General features: G+C 41.7%; 1 protein-coding gene across 2 annotated transcripts in view; it reads right to left on the reverse strand.

Moving 5' to 3' along the window:
- Positions 1 to 7119: 7119 nt before the first annotated feature.
- The window catches only part of LOC125461876 (transmembrane protein 26-like), a 29043-nt gene continuing 11356 nt past the window's right edge, over positions 7120 to 24806 (reverse strand). The window contains exons 2-6 of one of the 2 annotated variants that reach the window (XM_048551172.2): positions 13998 to 14109; positions 10332 to 10400; positions 9858 to 10063; positions 9697 to 9773; positions 7120 to 8068 (exon numbers count right to left, since the gene is read on the reverse strand). In XM_048551172.2, the coding sequence (XP_048407129.1) occupies positions 7728 to 8068; positions 9697 to 9773; positions 9858 to 10063; positions 10332 to 10400; positions 13998 to 14109 (805 nt within the window). In that variant the 3' untranslated portion in view covers positions 7120 to 7727. The remainder of the gene's footprint in view (positions 8069 to 9696; positions 9774 to 9857; positions 10064 to 10331; positions 10401 to 13997; positions 14110 to 24806) is intronic. The other variant, XM_048551173.2, reaches the window with a different exon arrangement.

Raw genomic sequence — 24806 nt, forward strand, 5'->3', positions numbered from 1 at the left:
TATCATGCTGCCTTCACATTTTTCTTATGTTTTCATATTAGAGGGATATGGACCAAACACAGGCAAGTGGGACTAGTTTAGTTTGGTAGACTTGGAATGATCAAGATGGACCGAAGGGTTTCTTTCTGTGCTGTAAGACTCTATAATTCTGCCCGTTCCCAATCTCTGATGTGCTAATGCAACCACAGTATTTATGTGGTTTGTCCAGTCCAGTTTCTTGTTGATGGTAATGGTGCAGGACAATGATGCTGGGATTTTTAGCAATTATAATGTTATCGATTATCAAGGGGCATTAGATAGACTTTCTCTTGAGCTTTTTGAAGAAGTAATGAAGAGAATTGATGAAGACAGAATGGCGGACATGATCTATATGGACTTCAGTAAGGCTTTCAACAAGGTTCTGCATGATAGACTGGTTAGCAAGGTTAGATCACACGGATTACAGGAAGAACTAGCCATTTGGATACAGAACTGGCTAGAAGTAGAAGACAGAGGGTGGTGGTGGAGGTTTGCTTTTCAGACTGAAGGCCTGCGGCCAGCGGTATGCCACAAGGATCGGTGCTGGGTCTACTGCCTTTTGTCGTTTATATAAATGATTTAGATGTGAACATAGGAGGTATGGTTAGTAAGTTTGCAGATGACACCAAACTTGGAGGAGTAGTGGACAGCAAAGAAGGTTGCCTCAGAGTACAACAGGATCTTGATCAGATGGGCCAATGGGCTGAGAAGTGTCAGGTGAAGTTTATTTTAGATAAATCTGATGTGTTGCATTTTGGAAAGGAAAATCAGGGCAGGACTTGTACACGTAATAGTCAGGTCCTGGGAAGTGGTGTTGAACAAAGAGACCTTGGAGTGCAAGTTCATAGTTCCTTGAAAGCGGAGTCGCAAGTAGATAGGATAGGGAAGGTGGTGTTTGGAACACGTGCCTTTATTGGTCAGTGAATTGAGTATAAGAGTAGGAAGGTCATATTGTGGTGGTACAGAACGTTGGTTAGGTCACTTTTGGAATACTGTGTGCAATTTTGGTCTTCGTGCTATAGGAAGGATGTTGTGAAAGTTGAAAGGGTTCAGAAAAGATTTGCAAGGGTATTGCCAGGTTGGAAAGTTTGAGCCATAGGGAGAGGCTGAATAGGCTGGGGCTATTTTCCCTGGAGTGTCAGGGGATGAGGTGTGACCTGAAAGAGTATGTAAAATCATGGGGGGTACGGATAGGGCGAATTGACAAAGTCTTTTCCTCAGAGTTGGGGAGTCCAAAACTACAGGGCCCAAGTTTAAAGTGAGGAGGTAAACTTTTAAAGTGGATCTAAGGGATAACTTTTTCGTGCAGAGGGTGGTGCGTGTATGGAATGAGTTACCAGAGCAAGTGGTGGAGGCTGGTATAATTACAGTATTTGAAAGGCATCCAGATGGGTAAATGAATGGGAAGTGCTTGGGGGATGCTGGCAAATGGGACAGGATTTATTTAGGATATCTGGTTAGCATGGACGAGTTGGACCGAAGGGTCTGCTTCTATGCTGTACATCTCTAGGACTGTATGATCATAGCCTCACAGGGCTGTGGTTTGACTGGTACTTGCTTTCTATCAGCTCAGTCTGAATGTTGTCCAAGCCTTGCTCTATATAGATACAGTTGGCTGGTGGCATCTACACCTGCCTGCCAGTCTCATCACACTTTTCAGCATTTGGTCTGTGGCCCTGGAGGTTACTCCTTTTAAAGGAGTTGAAAGTATCTGCCTCTACAACTCAATGGGTAGCCCCAAACCACCAGGGAGCCGGGTTCAATTCCAGCCTCAGGTGACTGAGTGTGGAGTTTGTACATTCCCCCATGTCTGCGTGGGTTTCCAATGGGTGCTCCTCTTTACCCCCACAGGCTAAAGATGTGCAGTTTAGGTGGATGGGCTATGCTAAATTGCCCCATAGTGTCCAGGGATGGGCAGGCTAGGTGGATTGACTGTGGGAAATGCAAGGTCACAGGGGTGGGGAGATGCTTGGGCCGGGTTGGATGCTGAGTTGAATGCTCTTCAGTGGGTTAGTGCAGACTCGATGGGCCAAATGGCCTCTTTCTGCACAGTAGGGATTCTATGACTCTACTCGAGTAGAAGAAAACCTTTCCTCATTTCCTTCCTAATCCAATCATCCCCCTCCCCAGTCACTGACCTCCCTGCTATGGTCGATAATCCCTTCAGATCCACTCTATCCAGGCCCCTCACAACATTGTGTGTCTCTTAGTCTAACCACTCTTTTCACAGAGCTGCATTTTCCAGTCCTGGCTTTTTCCCTTGTTAAATTACCTTTGTCCCGTGCCTGGTGCAACCACACATCCTTTCTGTAATAAAGTGACGAGAAATGCACTCAAATTGTACTCAAGTTGTGGCCTAATTGATTATTTATGCAGTTCCAAGATCACCGCCTTGCTCATACTCTATACCTCAGCAAATAAAGGTAAAATATCCATATGCCTTGTTAATCACCTAAGTGACTTAGAAACCCTACAGTGAGGAAGCAGGCTTTTCAGCCCAGCAAGGTCACACCAAAGACAATCCCACACAGACCCACTTCATTCCCCTGTAACCCCGCATTTCCCATGGCTAACCTACCTAATCCACACATCCCTGGACACTGTGGGCAATTTAGCATTGCCAATCCCCGAACCTGCACATTGTTGGACTGTGGGAGGAAATTGGTGCATCTGGAGGAAATCCACCCTAGATGCAGGGAGAATGTGCAAACTCCACATAGACAGTCACCCGTAGCTAGAATCAAATCTGGGTCCTTGCACTGTGAGGCAGCAGTGCTAATCACTGAGACACCATGCCGGCCTGTCATAACATCTTCAGGGACGTGTGAAGATGAATTCTAAGGTCCCTCACTTCCTTTGCACCTCCCAGTACGTGTTCATTCTTTTGCCTTGTTTAACCTCCGTGTACATCTGCCATTTTTCTTCCCATGTGATCAATCCATTGATATAATCCAGCAGTTTACAACTCCTCCCCACTATCAACAACTTTCTGCATCATCTACAAGCTTTTCCATCATGCCCCTACATCTATATTCAAATTGGTAATATATTTAATAGGGCACTATCCTGAGGAACTCATGCAGTGATGTCCTGGGGCTAAAATGATTACCAGTGATGAAGGACTTTTGGAGAGATTAGAGAAAATAGGATTTGTTCTTTTTAAGATTAAGGGAGCTGTTCAGAAGTTTTGAAGAGTTTTGATACCAGTACGGATAAATGAACTATTTCCACTAGCATCAGGGAAAATCAAACAAAACGTTGTTACACAGAAGCTTGTTATGACTCAGAATGTACTCCCAAAACGGATAATGACACAAAACTCAATAGTAAAGATTAAAAGAACTACGTATGCTGTAAATCAGAAACAGCAAAACTCAATAGCAACTTTGAAAAGGGAATTGGAGAAATAATAGAAACCATTGGCAGGATTATCAGGAAAGAGTGGGCATGATGTCGGTCTTAATAGGTCTTTCAAAGAGCTATTAATTCTCCCAATGTTTTTGTGAATATTCATCAAAACAAACATCATGAAAACAGATAACTTCATTCTTGTCATTTCTCTTTGTGGAACCTTGCTATGGACGCATTGGCTGTCATATTTCCTACATTAAACATTGTGACTGCACAAGAGAGCCTTGGTATGTGCTTTAAGTTGTTATGCTAAGTTTATTTCTTTGCGTGATAAGTTGGTCCTTGACCAATGCTACAGCTTCATGGTTATTCTTATTTTAACACGATTGAAATTCTCAAACAACTGCAGCAGGATTTGTACTCACAGAGGAGTAGATTACCAGTCCAGTTACATAGACACGACACTACACAATGAGTCTTTAGCTGTCGTTTTACCAGATATCTTTGTGAAGCACCAAGGCTTTTAGTAAGAGACAGCATTAAGACTGAAAGTGACAAGGAAGCAAAAATATTGATGAAGATATAGAACTGGGACTCAATGACGGCGCACAGATTCAAGAAACAGTTTTTGGAGACTGAAATGTTCTGAAGAATTGAGTCACACAAATCTTCCTTTGTTAATCATGAAACTGCAGTGAACGCTCTACAGCTTGAACTGTCTTGTCCATCATGAGGTTCTACATGTTGGGAACACTATTTGAAGCCATTGAGAAGTTGGGGACAAATCCTTAAGTAGCTCACTAGGAACAGAAGCGAAACCAAATGGGATAAATTGAGTTGAATTTGTTTTAAAGCAAGAGTGAAGAAAAATAATTTGCTCTGAGGAGTGACAATACTCACATTATCAGGGTGGCAAACATAGTCGCACTGTCAGGCCACATGTATGAGCTGACAATAATACTGCTCCGAAAATTTCGCTTTAGTGTAAAGGCTGCAAAGATAATGCTGAGTACAGAAAACAGTTGAAATGCTTTGGCATCCCTAAGGCTAGGTCTTCTGGTCAGCGTTGTTTGTATGTTTGGATGGGATTGAAAGGGTTAATATTGTATTGCTGATAATAAGCACCAGCCATTGTGATAATATCATGAAGACTTCATGGGAGACTGAAGTAGGATCTCATGTGAAACAGGCCTGGAGTCTTTGAAGTAATATCAAGTATAATCTGATAACCCGTAAACAGTTGCAAAAATGCAATAAACTGTATCTTGTTAATACCACTAGATTCTTCTTGTTAGATCAGAGATTGGCTACCCTCCTGTATACTAGGCCACTTGAGCCCCTAAAAAAAAATACACACACTTACAAGATACAGATGGCAATTAATGCGACGATACTGGGGTGATCACGGCTGACTGTGAAAATAACTGCAGCTCTATCTGTTTCTGACTTCCTAGTTAGGTCTTCCTGTGCCAGCAATCCCCAAAATTGCCACCAACAGACTGTCATGGCAAGAAGATGCAGCTGAGAGATCACCTTCTCAGTCACAACACTGTGTTCTGCTAAGCTTTCAAAGGCCTTTCAGAGGGTCAGCAACCTATGACAGAAATTTACAGTGAGATTGTACAAGCTTAAGTTTTCAGCTAAGTATTGGACAGAGGGTCCAAGTCTCTGATGGAGAGGTCAGTACCTGAGACATTCTTCAAGGTGGCCAGGCAGTTCCAACCTGATCATTGGAAGATTAAACTTTCTGTGCAATTATCAGTCTCAACGTTCAGTGCTGTTGGCATCAGAAGATGAAGCCTACTGTGTTCGTTCTGCATAATATCTACCAATCAGAAAAGACACTTCTATGATCTAGAAATGTAACATTTTGTGACCTTCGGACCTGGTCATTACAGTCATCTCCTGGCCATCCTTCTGTGTTCTACCAATTGTAAACCTAAGTGAACCGTCATCCTCTCTATCCTTACCTGCTCTGGAATGTGTGCTAGTCGCTTGGTTGCTTCTAATCACTGCAAATGTGAACCATGGTGACTCAAAGGGAAACCCTGCCACTATCTTTTAGGGCAAATCCCACAGTAAGGTTTGAATTCTTAGTTTTGCCAATCTGCATGTGTGAAGAATACCACAAGAGGAACTGAAGAAGCATGTTTACATTTGAGTGTGATCCTATTTAGCATGCTAAGTGAGATAAAGCAAAGTACCGCTTACCTGTTAACTGAATATAATTTTAATTCTCACCTTCTGGTTCCTTTAGTATTGAACGTTGGCAGACGAGACGTTGATTGTGCTCTCCTGGGCTGGTTTCATTCCCCTGTGGGGATCAGTGAGGAACTTTCCAGAGTACCTTTTTCACCTATTAACCCTGGGTTCCTTTTTATTTTGTTTCTTTTACTTTCCCAGGAGATTTTGGGATTTTGATGTCAGGGTTGATGTTGGTGGTGGCAGGTTATGAGGCATGAGGGTTGGATGAGTAGGAAGCATCAAATCTAGATTGTGCAGACTTCATAGTGTAAGGCAGGCTCAACAACCAGATGGTTTTCCCTCTCTATTATCTGAGTAATTCTAACAGCACAGAATTCCCATAAAGCCAATTAATCCCAACAAGAGCCACTGTCCCTTAGATTTCACTCACATTTCAGTTTGGCTGACATCAGCAGCTCACTGATGTGAGAAAGGGATTCAAATGGGAGTTTCTGCTCCACTGCTGTTTCTCAAATAGCCATTTGTTACCAAAAAATAAATTGAAGCATTACTTCAAAAATTTTGTTTGTTCTCTTCAGCATGCATGCTCTTGGCTCAGAAGAGATACTGTATGTTTTACAACATTCATAAAACGTACAGCACGTTCCATTGTTCAATGGCAGAATTGTCTCGATCTAATCAGTGCTTTGGAGTAGCATTGTGTGAGAAAGTACAGAATGTAACATTTATTCTGCCTAGCAGCAGTACAAGTTTGTCTTTCTTTTCTGAACATCCTATCCGTTCATTGCACACATACAATTATAGTTTTGGGTATTTCTGTTGCTGAGCCCTGACCAAGAAATGCTGAGTCTAATTAAAAGTCTTGAGGATGGGGTATCCCAGAATGCATTTTTTTATGGTAGGGCCCTGAGTAGAGTTGTAGAACAGAGGATCTAGGGGATCAGGTACATAATTCTTTGAAGTTTGCATTACACATAGACTGTTAGAAGGTGTTTAGCATTCTTGCCTTCATTGTTCAATCCTTGTATAGGATCTGGGAAGTCATGTTAAGGTTGTACAGGATATTAGTGAGGCCTCTTCTGGAGTTCTGTGTCCAGTTCTGGTCACTTAGTTATAGGAAGGATATTATTTAGCTGGAGACAGTTCAGAAGAGATTTACCAGGATTTTCTTTTTCCTTTATTCATTCACAGGATGAGGGTGTCGCTGGCCGGGCCAGCATTTACTGCCCATTGCTAATTACCCAGAGGGCAGTTCAGAGTCAACCAGATTGCTGTGGGTCTGCAGTGACATTTGGCCAGACCAGGTAAGGATGGCAGTTTCCTTCCCTAAAGGACATTAGTGAATCAGATGGGTTTTTCCTGCCAATCGGCAATGCTTTCATGGTCATCATTAGATTCTTAATTCCAGATATTTATTGAATTCAAATTCCACCATGTGGTGTGATGGGATTCAGATCCAGGTCCCCAGAGCATTATCTGGGTCTCTGAATTAACAGTCCAGTGATAACACCACTAGGCCATCACCCCCCCCTATGCATTGCTGGGTATGGAAGGTTTGAATTATAAACAAAGGCTGGGACCTTTTTCACTGCAGTGGAGAAGGTCGAGTGGTGACCTTACAGGATCATGAGGGGTAAAGATAGAGTTAATGGTCATTGTCTTTTCCCTAAGATGGGTGATTTTAAGACTAGGGGGCACATTTTTAAGGTGAGCAGAGAGAGATTTTAAAAAAAAGACATATTTAGGCAAATTCTTTTACACAGAAGGTGGTTTGCATGTGGAATGAACTTCCTGGTGAAGGAACATTTAGAAGACATTTGGATAGGTACATGAATAGGAACAGGTACAGTAAATGGAGGGATATGGGCCAGGAGCACAGACACGGGACTAGTTTAGTTTGGGATTATGGTCAGCAAGGACTGGTTGGATCAAAGCGTCTGTTTCTGTGGTGTATGACTCTTTAATAAAAGAAATCAGGTATATACTATATATGTGTTAATACATATGCATCATAATTCCCTACTGAAGTGAGGAGATTCTGAGTTCAAGCCTCGTTATAAAGATGTGAGCACAAAATCTCCACTGACACTCCGATTGAGGGAGTGAATCAAATGTCACCTCATTCCAATCCTCTTCTGCAAGAAGAGGTACAGCTACTCAGCAATGTCACCCATCTCGGTGTTACTTGTGGGAACATTGTCCTCAGTGGGTGTCAGTTGCTGCGTCTCATTCGATTGCCGCATTTCTAAATATATCAAGGCCAACCGATAAATCTGCAGGGTCAGTACAAGAGCATTCTTGATTGTGAAGAACACCAGCATCTGGTGAACAATCCCTTGGTGGAACATCAAGAACAATCGAAAGGTGAAGAAGGGTCCGTCTTGTATCAATATACTTATGGTAATATTCCAGAGGTCCGCGCTGTATTTGTGCAATTGTTCTTTCTTTTTTGGCCTGACCTCCCGCGGATGTGATTCTTCTGGTTTCTGAAGCACTGCAATTTGATGAACAAACAGCAATTATACAATTATTTTAACATTAACATGCTTTTCCATTTGTAATTGTGTATCTTCTCACTCATGGGGAACAGTTAAAGGTAATGGAAGAATTTGCAGGCTGTTTAAATCTGTCAGGCCACAATGTGAACTCTCCTCCCATACCCATGTGTGGGGTGTGTAGTCCCATATGTGCAACAAGCTTTATTGGCTCAGAGGCCCACACAATAAAGGGAAGGTCATCAATACCTTCTCTACACAAGAGTTTCACTGTATGTTAAACCATAGCACTGGTCTCTATCCACTGAGTCTGACAAGAGTTTCAAACAGTGCACCTTTTAAGTTGGTTGAGTATCTTCAACCACATAGCACACAATAAGGCCCATCACATCACAAACTCCATCAAAGCAATGCTCTGTCACACATCATTCCATTAATTAATATCACAAAAAAAATGCAAGTCACTACCAAACATCACTCCATCAATTAACACTATACAGAACATAGGAAGAGAAATGGGCCAGTTAGTTCCTCAAGCCAGTTCCATTCACAGAGTTAAACAGCGTGGAAACACCTTTTTGGTCCATCACTTCCATGCCGTCCAGATTTCCTAAACTAATCTAGTCCCATTTGCCAGCATTTGGCCCATACTCCTCTAAACCCTTCCTATTCGTGTACCTAGCCAGATGCCTCTTAAATGTTTCAAGTGTACTAGCCTCCACTGGCAGCTCAGTCCATTCACACCCCACCCTCTGTGCGAAAAAAGTTGCCCCTCAGGTTCCTTTTAAGTCTTTCCCCTCTCACCTTAAACCTACACAGTCCAGGTTTAGGGCTCCCCTAGCCTGGGATGGAGGCCTAGGCTATTCACCTTATCCATGCTCCTCATGACTCTTCAATTAGATTGCAATTAATCAGTGATGTAATTCCATATCCTAACCATATATCTTGTGATTTTCTTAGCTGAAACATAACTCACATGGCCTTTTATGTATTTCTACAGATAGAAAAGCCAGTATTCCATTAGCCTTTCTGGTTATTTTCTATACCTGTGGCCGGAACCTCAGTGTTCTACGTACCCAGGCTCTCACTTTTCTTCTATTTAAGCAAGGCTGGTCAGAAACTGAATTGGGCAAGCCATATAAATATTATGGCTATGAGTGTAGTTCAGAAGCTGGGAACCCTATGTAGTAACCCACCTCCCATCTTCCCAGAGTTAGTCCACCCTCTACAAAGTACAAATCAGAAATGTGGTGACAGCATTATACACACGAAATTGTAAAAAAAAAACAAATGAAAGCATTTTCCAAAACTGAAAACATATCTGAAGACAGTCACATTAAAATACAAAATATTCTGAGGGAACACGGACATACAAATTAAAAGCAGGAGGCGCCATCTGGTCCATCAAGCCTGCTCTGATCTGATTACACCACACTCCTGAGTACCCCCGATAACTATCGCCCTCTTCACTTATCAAGAGTTTATGTACCTCTGTCTTAAAAATGGCCAAAGATTTTGCTCCCACTGTCGTCTGGGGAAGCGAGTTCCACAGACTCACAACATCCAACCCTCCCCGCTCCATGAGAAAAGAACTTCTTCCCATCTAGAAAGCAGCATTAATATTTACCTGTAAGGTCTAAAGGGAACTGCAACATACTCCATGTCCAAAGAGCCAGAATTGTATATACCAAATCAGGATGACATCTGAAATCAGCGTGACAACTAGTTAGTTATTGATGCATAACTGCTGTCGCACTGATGATATATTCCACTGAGTACAAAGCTCACCTGACCCCTTTCTCTGACAAGGTTTCACTCTTAAACTCTAAGATATCAGCTGCAATTCCCACAAACGTCAGGAGGAGCTGGGATAACTGGTCTCGGCTGATGCCCACTCCCATTGGAAGTATCCATTTCCCCACTATCAGTAGAATCATGAGCGTTTGGTGAAAGCCTAGTGTCCAGTCCAGTGTGCTGTTCAAAAAGTCAATGACCTGCAAAAGCATTTAAATCCAGAAGTGACTCAACAAAGGATGCATGAGATTCAAGAGATAAATGCAATCACAATTTATGTCCGTAGAAACGAAATACAGTAAATTTAAGGAATAATATCAGACAAAATTCTGAGATTGCAAGTTAGATTTTTGTTTACACTTTTTTTATTGATACGATTTATTTACTGGCATAAGGCGATATAGAAACAAGATGAAATTCATAAGCAGTACGGATGGAAGTTTGTGAATTAAAAACAAAAAGATTTACCACATTGATGGTGCTACTGGAATTCCCGTGCCCTTTTGTAGCTGGTGCTTCTGTTGATGGGATAAAATTCTGCAAATGAATTTTCACATGTTATCTTGCAACCCAAGAAAGAATTGCAGGCTGAAAAGTGTTAACTCCACGATCCCTCTGAGTATGGGTCAGACAATCAAAGGACAAACCACAGGGTATGATTGAATGGTTCCTCAGTCCTAGGATTTGAACCTCAAAGGTCAGCTTGCCATCCTTATTGTTGCCCTATGTTGTGCTCTGTCCACTCGATTCTCTCTCCTCCTTGCTGACTCCCCGCATCCTGACAACATTATAAGGTTGCCTGCCCTGTCCTTTCTTAACGCTACAGACAAATGGTTAAGCCACAAAATCCCTGGGCATCAAGTTAGATTTTGGAAGTGCACTGGAGCAGAACCCAGACGCTTAAGGCCAAGGCTAGAAACCATATCTTAAAACCCCGAGACTAATCCAAGTCAGCACATCCCTGAACACTACTTAATTGGGACAATTGTCTGTCCTACCTCTCTAAATCTAGCGTAAATGGCCAGCAGACTGCAACTGCATAGCACCAACTCCTTCTAATCTACCCTACATCCCTAACTCACTGCTCCTGATGCTACTCATTTTGAGGGAGCATTGTTAAAGTGAAATTTTATGGAACTCAAACCAAATTATGGGCCTACTTAGGAAATTGGCTGAGGGACAGGAAACAGTGACCTACTCCTGTTTCTATATTCTGATGTTTCTGTATGTAAATTAAAGATTTTTTAATGGGCATCTCATGGAGATATACATATAAGTGACTGTGATAATAAAAGCAGAAAGCGTTAGAAAATCGCAGAGGGTCTGGCAGCATCTGTGGGGAGAGAAACAGAATTAATGTTCCACGTTGGAATGATTTTTCTTCAGAACCATGTAGCTGTGTTACTGGACAGAGGAAAAAGTTTTCCAACTACTACTCTGATAAAACCTATTAACATTTTAAACACCTCAAAGAGATCACTCCTCAACCATCTAAATTCATAAATACAAGATAGACTTGTGCCATCTGTCCTCATAATTTAACCCACTAGACCACAGTATCATTCTAGTGAATCTGCACCTTCCACTACCAAAGATAGTAGGAACTGCAGATGCTGGAGAATCTGAGATAACAAGGTGTAGAGCTGGATGAACACAGCAGGCCAAGCGGCATCAGAGGAGCAGGAAGGCTGACGTTCAGAAAATGAAGAAGGGTCTGGGCCCGAAACATCAGCCTTCCTGCACCTCTGATGCCCCTTGGCCTGCTGTGTTCATCCAGCCCTACACCTTCCACTACCAATACATCTTTCTTCAGGTTCAAAGTTTAGAATTAAATGCAGTACTTCAGATCTGGTCTGACCAGCGATTAATATAATTCAGGCATGTCTTCTTCCCCTTCTCCAACTAGTTTGAGAGAAATGCTTCACGCCATTCCGTTAGAATTCACTCATTGACAAGTGTATATATGGAAATTGTATCATGGCATTTTATGGTCAGTGGTGAAGAACAAGGAAGCAGATATAGCAATTCTACATGAGCACTGCAGTGTCTGTAAATTTAGGTCAGAATCTTTAGTTTAATGCCAAATGAGGTATAAAAGAGAAATAAAGACAAGGATATAATGGTAACAGTGTTAGAGGAAACAGAAAAATACTTTTCCAACAATAAATCAGACTTCACACCAGTAAAAGTTATTTTTCAGAGCTGGAGTGATTTGAATCAGCAGTAATTAAGATTTATTGCACGTTAAAAGTCCACTTACACTAGAATGAGTAAGCCTGAAATTTAGCTGGTGGGCACTTTTTTTTGGTAACTCGAGGAATTTATTGTTGCTGTGTATGTTTAAGTGCCAAAGCTTTTGGTGAGATGCCAATGTGAGAAAGAACTGGAAGGGGAACTGCACCTTGGATTTATATAATGCCTTTAATGGAATAAAATAGGCCAAAGTGCATCACAGGATCACTACAGTGAAAGACTTGACACTGGGCTGTGTAAGGTGATATTAGGGTAGATAGCCCAAAGCTTAGTGGAAGAGAAAGGTTTTAGGAAAGCACTAAAGAAGAAAAGAGGCAGGTTGGTTTAGTTCAGAAATTCCACCGAGGCAAGGCAATCAATTGTGTAGCAGTTAAAATGAGGTCTCTTCACAGCCCAAATTAGATCAGTACAAATACCCTGGAGAGTTACAGAACTGAAGGAAGTTACATGGGTAGTGAATGACAAAGTCACGGATGGATAAAAAACAAGGGTGTGAATTTATAAATTGAGGTGTGGCTTGTTTGTGAGCAAATGTAGATTAGTGAGCACAGGGTTGATGGTCGAACACAAATTGATGCAAGTTTGGATATCAACAGCAGAGTTTTAGCTGAACTGAAGTTTACAGCGAATAGAGCATAGGAGACCCTCTCGGGATGTGTTGAAATATTCATGTCCAAAGGTAGCAAAAATAACATTCATACCACACAGGTGCCTGCAATGACCATTTTCAACAGGTCAGAATTGAGCTGAATAGTCTTAATGTTCAAAAGTATTACCATCACTGAATCTCTTAGAGTAACAGCCTTGGGAGCAGGGCTGGGTACCATTGACCAAAAACCTAAAACCTAAGCCGATTAGAAACTATGGCAAGCAGAGCAAATCAGAGGCTGGGAATTCCGCAGCAACTAACACATCTACAAGGTGCAAATCTGGATATTCTCCACTTGTCTGGTTGGGTGCAATTCCTCAAGAAGCTTGGCACTGTTCAAGATTTAAAAAAAACTGTCTGGTGGCATTATGTTGTCTACCTTCAATGTTTTTCATTTTGCTACCAATGCATAGAGGCAACAGTGTAGCAAAGTATACACTATAGCAGCTTGCCAAGGCACCTTCGGAAGAATCTTCCAAACCCATGACCTCCAACACTGAGAAGTACAAGTACAGCAGTTGCATGGAAACATCATTGTGTGCAAGTTTCCTGCAAAACTGCACTCCATCTTGCCTTATAATTATATCACCATTCCTTCACTGCTGCTAGGTCAAAATCCTGGAACTCCCCCCAAATGGGTGGACGGGCGTTCAGCTTCTTGAGTATTGTTGGAGCTGCAATTATCCAGAAATTGGAAAATATTCCATCACTCTCATGACGCGTACCTTGTAGACAGTGGACAGGCTATGGGAAAACCGGAGATGGGGTGCTACAGAATTCTTAGACTCTGTTCTTGTAGCCACTGTATTTATATGTCTGTCCAGTTCTGTTTCTGATCAATTATAAGCCTAACGGTGTTGAGATGGGGGTCTCAAGCAATGGTAGTGCCATTAAATGGGGAGATGGTTAGAGTCTCCATTGTTTGACATTATCATTACCTGGCACGAATGTCTCAAAAGCCACTTATCAGCCCAAGCCTGGGTATCTTCCAGGTCTTACTGGTCAAAGATATGGGCTGCATCAGTGTCTGAGGTAGGGGGGGCATAATGCTGAACATTGTGCAATTATCAGTGAACATGCCCACGTCTGTCCTCATGATGGAGGGAAGTTCATTGATGAAGCGGCTGAAGATGGTTGAGTCAGGAGACTACCCTGAGGAACTCCTGTCCTGGAACACAAGTTCAGTCATTGAAACATCAGCATCTATCATGCAAATAAATAGGAATTCATACCGTGCATTTAGTAGAGGAGTTTTTTGAATTACATTCTTCAAGCTGATATAGTTCAAGCATCCATACTGGAGGTATTATATTGATCAGATAAAAAAACAGTGCTGGAGAAAATCTGTTCAAATGAACACACAAATATATTAGAGTTACTAACAGAATAATTACTTATCATTCCTGTCTTTCCAGTGCCAATTTTTATTCATTCATCTTTCCTTATAAACTGTGTGATGGAATCCAAATTGTAAAGTTGATTACTTCATTTATCAATTCTTAAATGTAACTTCAATACATTAATGATACATTTCCAGTTCTGCTCAGTTGTTGATACTTGATAAATTACTTCGAATTAACTGTACAGCATGTATCACCATGAGGTATTTAGTTCCCTCAGCCATACACTCAGGGATTCCATTTGTAAATCTCTCTGCATCTCTATCACTCCCTCCTCTTTGAACACGCTGACTTAAACCCTGCCTCTTCAACTAAGTTCACCTGTCCTAATAGAACTTGATGCAGATCAATTGGAAACTTGTTTGAATGCTGCTATCAAGCACACTGGCGCATTTTACAATAATGTGTGAATGCAAGTTGTTGTTGTGCTCTGTGTTAGAATGTTTCAGGAAGCGTGTTTGTATTTCTGGATATTTGAGCCACTCCAAACAGGAAATCCTCCTTCACTGTGACCCAAAGAATGACTTTAGTCAAATTCATATGATAATGTTGTATTAAATGACCGGGTTAAAATGAGCTTCCCAACAATTGTCAGAAGCTCAATGAAGACTTACATTAGAGTTGAAACAGATGCTGCCAGGCCTACAGAGTTTCTCCAGCACTTTGGTTTTTATTTCGGATCTCCAACATCCGCAGTACTTTGCTTTTTGCTTATCTATTCATTGGATGAGGGCACCACTGACTCGGCCAGCATTTACTGCCAATCTTTAATTGTCAGGAGTTAACTACATTGCTTTGGGTCTGGGCGATGACGGCAGTTTCCTTGCCTGAAGGACATTGAGATGTTATTGGGATAACATCCCATTGATTTCTATATTTCTATAAATTAATGTCCTTTATCTGCCTACACCTAGGCATGCAGGCACTGCCCTAAAGCTTCCTGCCCAGCTAGAAATTCGATGTAAGATTTTGTAATTCCTTATCTTCCTACACATCGGTCTGCAGACACTGCCTTAAGCTTCCTGACTGAATAAAATTAGAGTTAAACTGTCTCAAATAAGGTTAAGTGAGGAACATTTGTAAAGGTGTGAGACTCCTGAAGTATGTATCTTCTGTCACTGACAAAGGGGCCAGGGCACTGACTTTGTTCCAGCCAGACACGTCGGCAACTCGAAATTACAATCTGTCTCGTTAACAACTTGAAATCGCCTCCTGCCATTAGCAGCCAGTTCACTAACGATCGATACTATATCCTGGTCTTTTATGTTCTTGATGTAATAATTGTTTTGTATCCTGTCTTTGTCTGTTGTACTAATTGTTTCATGTATCATGTCATTGTGAGGTGTGAAATTGTTTTATGTATTATGTAGTTAGTAAAGTATAAAAAGCGGGGACTGTCCGCTGCTCGGGGAGAATTGCTTACGAGACTCTGCACTCTGTGCTGGGTTAAGTACAGTGATTCTCCACAGCTTGTACTTGCTCTGTAATAAAAGGATTTGTGTTTTTCTAAACAGGTCAGTGTCTTGTTATTGCATCAAGTCCGTGAGGGTCTCCGAAAACAAACCTGACAACATCAGTGAACCAGATGCACATTTCCCAACAATCAACAATGGATTCGTGACCATCATTAGACTCTTAATTCCAGATTTTCATTGAATTCAAATTTCAGAATCTGATGGTGGCAGGATTTGTAGTGTTTAGAATGAGGGGCAGTTGCATCTCACTGACGAAGAGGTCCTTGATTGGGGTTGTTAACCCAGGCCAATCAGGAAGCCCTGACTGACTGATATAAGCCGGACATTCACAGAGTCTCCCCAATCTAGGGGCAGGCTCTAAATTGGCAGGCCGGAGCCCATGTACTGTGCACATGTAGATAAAGGATAACTTGGTGACAGGTTACCTGCTTTCTTGGAATTATTTCAGGATTCAAACCCAGAATATTGCCTGGGTTTCTGAATTAACAGTCCAGTGATAATACCACGAGGCCATCACATCCCCTTGCTCTTAACTGTCAATAGCTCACTGCAAATTACAGAAACCCTCATGGATTATAGGAGGAGGGCCTGTCAGATATCAATATTATGCTATAATCTAAAGAACAGGTTTATTGAAAGTGAAAAGATTCAGATTCATCGGCATATATCCTCTCACCTACTGAATAACTGTCTAAACGATCCCAAAGTCACTGAGCTCATAATAACATCAAAGGAAATCTTAAATATGATGAGATAATTACAGCATTTTCTAAAGCTGTTCATGCCGTGGAGTATTATTGCTCTGTGGTCATTGCTGTAACATGAGGAATTTGTCAGAAAATGTAGCGGCCAAATTGTACACAAGGTTCCTTTAAACAACCACTTAATAGTGACCAATTAAACTGTTTTATCGAGTTTTGAGAAGATTTGTAGCTCAGGTTGAGGTTCTCGATGTAAGTTTGCTCACTGAGCTGGAAGGTTAGTTTTCAGACATTGCGTCACCATTCTAGGTAACATTATCAGTGAGCCTCCGACGAAGTGCTGGTGTTATGTCCCGCTTTCTATTTATCTGTTTAGGTTTCCTTGGGTTGGTGATGTCATTTCCTGCATTGGTGATGTCATTTCCTGTTCTTTTTCTCAGGGGATGGTAGATTGGCTCCAAATCAATGTGTTTGTTGACGGAGTTCCTAAGACAAGCCAAACAGAGACACGCACGAGAATTCCTAGAAGCATGGCATTCCAACCAGAACTCCATCAACAAACACATTGATTTGGAGCCCATCTACGATCCTCTGCGAAAAAGAACAGGAAATGACATCACCAATGCAGGAAATGACATCACCAACCCAAGGAAACCTAAACAGATAAATAGAAAGTGGGACATAACAGCAGCGCTTCGTCGGAGGCTCACTGACGATGTTACCTAGAATGGTGACGCAACGTCTGAAAACTAACCTTCCAGCTCAGCGAGCAAACTCACATCCAGAAACTGTTTTATATTATGTGAGGGGCAAACATTGGCCAAGATACCAAGAAGCACTCTTCTAATGTTTTATGAAAAGTGCCATGGGATTTTTTAATATTCTCTTGAGAAGGCTAGTGGGGCATTGGCTTACACGTTCTAATGAAACCATGGCTGGTAAACTGTTTCATCTTTACTCCCAATGTGGCTACCAGGCTGCTGGGAAAGAAACTGCAACAAGATCTCTCAATGAACACACCACATTGAAATGTTAAACTAAAGACTTAGGGACGACGGTCTCATAATATTGTGGTTGCTGTTGTTTTAATTTAATGAGCGACACAAAATTAGTTCAATTGGATCACCAGCAGGTGCAGCCTAAAACATATAGAACAGACATTGAGCATGTTGCCTCAGCTCTTCCTTTATTATTTGTTCATGGGATGTGGGCATTGTTGACTAGACCAATATTTATCGCCCACTCAAAACTGTCCCGGAGAAAGTGACTGTGAGATGAAGGTGATGTGTCACCCAAATGCTGTTAGGGAGGGAGTTCCAGGATTATGACCGAGTGATGGTGCAGGAAAAGAGTAAGAAAGTGAGTGTTGGTCCTCTAGAGCAGCACTTCCCAAACGTTTTCCAATGGTGATCCCCTTTTGATCTGGAGAGTTGCAAAGACCCCAGATCTATGAAAACAGCAGCAAAGTGGTTTCAATCCACAAGGTTTTTAAGTAGAAAGCACCAACCCAGCCTCCTTTTAGGACAGGTTTCATGCCCACATGACTGGGCAGTGAGGCCAACAATGACTGTTAAAAACTCTACACTATGCAGGGGGCCTTGCAGCTTTTGGAAACTGCTCAGAGCACATCTGCAGTGTTGCTACATCAGAACTCATGATCCCAAACAGTTTACTTCAGGCCCCACTATGGGTGGTGTTTGGGAAGTCCCACTGTAAAGAGGGACAATGGAGAGTTCATATTCCAAATAAGGAAATGGCGGCTGAAATGAATAAATAGTTTGCTCCTGACTTCACAATACAGGATGCAAAAAGCATTCCAGTAAAAGCTGCAAATCCAAAGATGGAAGGGAAAGAGGAACTTCGTGAAATTACCATCGTGAAGAAAGCAATGCAAAGTTAACCGATAGAGCTATGGGCTGTCCGGTCTCTGAGTCTAGATAGAATTCATTTTGAGGCCTTAAGGGAGATGGCTAGTAAGGTAGGAAGTGCATTAGAGTTGATGTTTCACAGTTCTCTAGATTCTGGAAAGTGTCCATCCGACTGTAAAGTAGCAAACACAGCACCTCTAGTCAAGGAAGGAGGGAGGCAGCTAACAAGAAATTATAGACCAGTTAAGAAAGAATATGAACACATTGCAGGCAGCTCAGAGTAGGTTTACCAGATTACCATCTGGAGTGCGTTGTAGGAATTGGTCGGAAAGGCTAGGCTTGTTTACAGTGGAGTTCACAACAGTCGGGGGTGATGCTTGAAGTGAATAAGATAGTCTTTATGGCCTGGAAAGGATATATCCTTTTATGATTCTAGAATTTGGGAGCATTGTTTCAAAGTTAGGGGGTCATTCTTTCGGACAGAGATGAGGAAAACATTTCTCTGTCAGAAGGTGGTGCCCCTAAAGGAGGTTGAAGCTTGGTTTCATATTTTTAAGGGAAAGGTGGATTGGAATCTTGTTCAGCAGGGAGCCAAAGGTTATTGGGGATTGTTGGAGACATGGAAATCAAAACAAAAACAGGTTAGCCAGGATCATATCCAACTGAGCAAGCCCGAGGGACCAAATGGTTTAATTCTGCTCCTGTTTTCGTACACTCATGTGTTCGTAAGTCAGAGTGGCTTGGAATTACTGTGGCAAGTGGCACTATATCCAATACTCCTGTTATTCCAGGTGGTAATTGTTTTGGGTTTGTAAGGAGCTCTCTATGGAGCCTTATTGCAGTGCACCTTGTAGATGGTACACACAGTCGCTATGTGCACGGTGGTGGAGGAAATGAATGTTGACAGCGGTGGATGTGATACCAGTGATGGTGGCTGCTTTGTCCTAGGTGGTGTCAAGCTTTGAAAGTTGTTGGGGGCCGCACACATCCAGGCAAGTCTGTCACACTCCTGACGTGTGACTTACAGATAGTGGGCAGGCTTTGTGGTGCAGAATTCCCAACTTCTGACCTGTTCTTGCAGCCACTTTATTTATTCAAGTGGTCAGTCCACTCCAATATCTGGTCAATGATAACCTGCAGGATGTTGACGGTGCGTGATTCAGTAATGGTGATGCTGTTGATCGTAAAAGGGACTGATTAGATTCTCTCTTGTTGGAGAAGGTCATTTACTGGCACTTACTTGGTGTGAATGTTACTTGCCACAATCAGCCTAAGCCTTGATTTCTCCAGGTCTTACTGTATTTGATATGTACTGTTTCAGTGTCAGAGGTATCGTGACTCATGCTGTACATCAGAGAACATCCCCCCTTTGATGTTATGATGGTCATTGATGAAGCAGCAGGACTTAGGACACTACCCTGAGGAACCCTTGTGGAGCTGAGGGAGGGCTATACTGCTGGAGATGCCATGTGTAACAATTCGTTGGCTTTAAGAGGTGTATTTTGCCCTGTATTTTTTTGAAGCAAGATTTTAAGACAGAGGTGCAGAGCTGCTTATTGAAGGCCCACAAACAGTGTGCAGAGCTTTGTTTTTCTTTGAAGTGAGGACAATAGGAGCAGCCTAAATGAGTGGGGAAAACTCCCACAGAACCAGTAGTTTTAGTTTTAGTTTTTTATTATTGGCGTCTTGAAGCTAGATGCGGAAGCTGTTTTTCCTCTCTGTTACAGCTAAAAGCTGGGGTTCTCTTCCTGCTGCTAGAATGGCATATGAGACAATCTATTTTACTGAATTTGCCTTTGCCAAGGATGTGTTTATGTGATGTTACTACGTTTGAACAGTCAATTAAAAGTAGTTAATGTACATATTATTTTGTTCACCATTTCAATTGAGTTACAGTTAAGCCAATTCTTTTATTTTTATTTTTGTCTGTATTTCAACGGTATTGTAAAAGTAAAGTGTGTTTTGCTTAACATTGTGTAGTTTCACAAACTGAATTGCAACTGGAACACAAAACCTTACACTTACCTATGAAACAAAAAAGTAGTTAGGGTCAAGACTAATCTTCTGAATATATTTTAAGAGGGTTTAATCTGGTCCATAACACATGTTTTGGATCAAACATTAAAGTGAGGTCCTATCAGCCCTCACAGGAGAATCAGGGTGGTTAGAAAATACTGAAGAACATTTTGTGGCACAGTGGTAGTGCCTCTACCTCTGAGACAGAAGGTCCAGATTCAAGTACTAACTGCTCCAAAAGTGATTGATAACATGTCTGAACAGATTGATCAAAAAAACATCTAAAACAGTTGCTATCTGAGATGATTAATTGTATTCACAAGATAAGCCCCGTCTATCAGGATATAAAGCACTGTTCTTGGGAGGAACCAAACTGTCTACGTGTCTGCATCAACTTTTAGGTCTTAAGTTGTACGTAACAAGACAATACATTCTTAAATCTTAGGTCTTAAAAGAGACGTTCATGTAACTCAGCGAGTAAATACTATGTAATAAACCTGTTCAGCAAGACCAAGCCTTGCTAAAGCTGAAGGCTTCATGTGGGTCAACTTCTCCAGTAATTTTGACCAAAATCAATTAGAGGAATTGATGGCAGTGAGTCTACACAATGGAACTTAGATGGTACTGGTGGGCATTACCACAACAGATACCAATTACCTCTGGTATTTTGGCCAATATTTTACCCTCAATCAACAGTACATTAACAAATGTGGTTATAATCACATTGTTGTTTGTGGAAGCTTTGTGTGTGTGCACTGATTGCAGCATCCTGCATTGTGACAAGGCAACACTTTAAAGTTACGGAATTGGCTGTAAAGCTCTTTGGATTGACCTATGACAGTTAAGAGCACTATATATGCAAACTGTTTTTAAAGTTATCCATTTTGTCGCTATTCGTATATAATACTTGGAGTTTGTATCATGTTTAGAACATAGAACGTAGAACATTACAGCACAGTACAGGCCCTTCGGCCCTCAATGTTGCACCGACCTGTGAAACCAATCTGAAGTCCATCTAACCTACACTATTCCATTATCATCCATACGTTTATCCAATGACCATTTAAATGCCCTTAAAGCTGGCGAGTCAACTACTTTTGCAGGTAGGGCATTCCATGACATTACTTCTCTCTGAGTAAAGAACCTACCTCTGACATGTATCCTACATCTATCGTCCCTCAATTTAAAGCTATGTCCCCTCGTACTAGCCATCACCATCCGAGGAAAAAGGCTCTCACTGTCCACCCTATCTAATCCTCTGATCATCTTGTATGTCTCTATTAAGTTGCCTCTTAACCTTCTTCTCTAAGGAAAGTCCCTCAGACATTCCTCATAAGACCTTCACTCCATACCAGGCAACATCCTGATAAATATCCTCTGCATCCTTTCCAATGCTTTCACATTCTTCCTATAATGCGTCGATCAGAACTGTACGCAATACTCCGGATGTGGCTGCACCAGAGTTTTGTACAGTTGCAACATGACCTCATGGCTCCGAAATTCAATCCCTCTACCAATAAAACCTAACACACCGTATGCCTTCTTAATAACCCTATCGACCTGGGTGGCAACTTTCAAGGATCTATGCACATGGGCACCGAGATCTCTCTGCTCATCCACACTACCAAGAATCTTACCATTAGCCCAGTACTCTGTATTCCTGTTACTCCTCCCAAAGTGAATCACCTCACACTTTTCTGCATCAAACTCCATTTGCCACCTCTCAGCCCATCTCTGCAGCTCATCTATGTCCCTCAGTAACCTGCAACATCAATGTGCACTATCCACAACTCAAGTAATGGCAAGTTAGGAAGCAGAGAGGTGGGGTAGGCTGGAGCATTTCCTCTAAAGCAGAGGCTGAAGTTTCAGGAGATGCAAATATAAAACATAGTGACTGCCTTGTTTGTGCATGAGACCCATTTTAAGAAACAACCCACTGTCTTATGGCATTTGGAGTAGGCTAACTGTCTTTTTTAGGAAGAAACTTGTCAGAGCCAATGGGGCAAAAGAAAGTCTAAATTATTTTTGAAGAGCCTGGAGGAGCAAGGAGTGTATCCTTCAGGTTTTTTTGTGTCTTGCAGCTCCTATGTGTTGTTCCTATTTATAGATCTAAATATTAAATTGAACCTGCACACACTTGGCTAACAGTGTGCCTTCTGATTGGCACAATCAGGAGAATGTGGCAGCTTTAAACAGGCACTATCGACAATAATTCAGGTGGAAGTCTCAACTGTGGGCACTGTAAAAGCTTCAATATGGGCTGTAGGAAAATCATTTAGCGGGAGGATGTATTTGGGAGAGGGGAAACGTAGGTTTTCAAAGCAAGAGGATATGACAGCATGACGAGCAGCTACTTACTTAACATTAGGCTGAGAGGGCCAGGAAGGAACAGAGTGTACAGATTTAGAAAAACAGTAGTAAATAAGGTCAAAAATGATAAAAAGGCAAAACTAATGGCGATTTACTTGAATGCAAGTAGAATTTGGTGGCACAGTAGGAAGCCTCAGCCAGAGCTTGTCCACTCTGTCTGTTTCTTTCTCCTTTCTTTCCCTTTTTTCTCCATCTTTCTCATTTCATTCCTTCTTTTCTTCACTCCTATCTCAGCATGGAACCAACAAGACATCCTCTTGCAGCCCAGCCCAGGGCGGTCTCTTGGCCTGACCTGGCAGTGCCCATCTCTCGGCCCGGTATTGCAGTGTCTCGGCCAGGTCCCTTGACCTGACCAGGCAGTATGCTGGCGTGCAAGCCCAGGGCAAGTTCCGGAGGCAGCAGGAAGAGACCAGGGAGGTGGCAGCTTCAGCAGCAGCGATGGTATTGCGGACCAACATGGGAAGAGCAGGTGGTGAGGGAACTCAGCCTGGCGGCTGCAGCGGTGACAAGAACAGGCAAGCTACAGTCTCCCCGAGAGCAAGCTAAGCAGAGGACTCATCAATGATTGCTGAACTTTTAACTTAATTCCTTTATTCTTCCACTTTATATTACGGATGACTTTAATATTAACTATTACCTTATTTCTTCACTTTTTTACTTATTCTACAAAAGTAGCTCTTAACCTTTTAAACGTTTGTTCCTTTTACTACTTTGTGCCTAGATACCTTTGTATGTGAGATGGCACAATGTGTGACAACATTATAAACTTTTCACTGTACTCCTGTACTTCTATACTTGAGCACACACGACAATAAAATCTGATTCAAAGTGAATGGTACAAATACAGGTTAATGGATATGATTTTATAGCCATTACAGAGACATAGTTACAAGAAGATCAAAGCTGGGGACTGTACATGACTTTTTGAAAGGGCAAGCAGGAATGAAAAGGTGGTGGGGTAGCATTTTTGGCCCAGGGTGGAATAAATACAACAGCAAGAAATGATCTTGGATCAGAAGATGTAGAATCCACATGGGCAAAGGTGAGAAATGAAAATGGAAAGAAGACAGCAGCAGGAATAGTCCATCGACACACCTACAGTAGCTATATAATGGGACAGAAACTAAATTAAGAGATAATGAGGGTATGTAACAAAGACGATACATTAATCAATGGTGAATTTAACCTTCGTGTAGATTTGGATAGTCAGATCAGCAGAGATAGCTATGGGGATGAATTCATACAGTGCATTTGGGGCAGTCTCATAGAACAATATGTGTGGCTTCAACCAGGGATCAGGCTATTTCAGATCTGGTGATGTGTAATGAGGCAGGTTTTGCATCCCAAAGGAAACAGTGGCAATAACATGGTAGGAGTTAAAATTCAGTTTGAAAGGGGGAAACTTGGGTTGGAAACAACTGCATTAAGCTTATACCAGGGTATTTACAAAGGAATGAAGGTAGAGCTGGTTGGGGTGCACTGGGGAAGGAAGTTGAAACAGATGAGGAACAATAGCAGCTGTTTAAGAAAATAGCAAATGGATCACAGCAAATGCATATACCAGTGAGGAAGATGATTCTCGGAAGCAGAGAAGTTAGCCATGGTTAACCAGCTGCATCAAGTTGAAAAGAAATTGTATGCAATTTGTTAAAGACTAGTTGTAAATCAGAGGATTGAGAAGGTTTTTGAAAATCAACAAAAGAGAACCAAAAACAAGTGAGGGTGAAGATAAACTTTAACATAAATGTGCAAGCAATAGGAAGATAACTCAGTTACTTCAAATATATAAAAAGAAACAGACAAGCTAACATGAATGTAGGCCCCTTAGCGAATGAGACTGGAGAAATAATAATGGTGAACCAAGAAATAGCAGCGGAATTGAAAAAATACTTTGCATCAGCCTTCACAGTAGAAGGCATTAATATAATTGCAGTAGTACGAAATATTCAAGGGGGAATGGAGGACAGGAACTAAATACAATAGCTATCACGAGAGAAAAAGTTCTAGGGAAACTACTGGGGCTAAAAACCAACAGGTCCTCCAAGAATTTAAAGACCAACAGGTCCTCCAAGAATTTAAAGACCAACAGGTCCTCCAAGAATTTAAAGACCAACAGGTCCTCCAAGAATTTAAAGTATGGAGCTACAGAGATAGTTTGTGCATTGGCTGTAAACTTCCAAGTATCCCCAGATTCTGGAGGAGTCTCAGAGG

This window comes from Stegostoma tigrinum, chromosome 20 (assembly GCF_030684315.1).
Source record: "Stegostoma tigrinum isolate sSteTig4 chromosome 20, sSteTig4.hap1, whole genome shotgun sequence".
In the NCBI taxonomy this organism is placed as follows: Eukaryota; Metazoa; Chordata; class Chondrichthyes; order Orectolobiformes; family Stegostomatidae; genus Stegostoma; species Stegostoma tigrinum.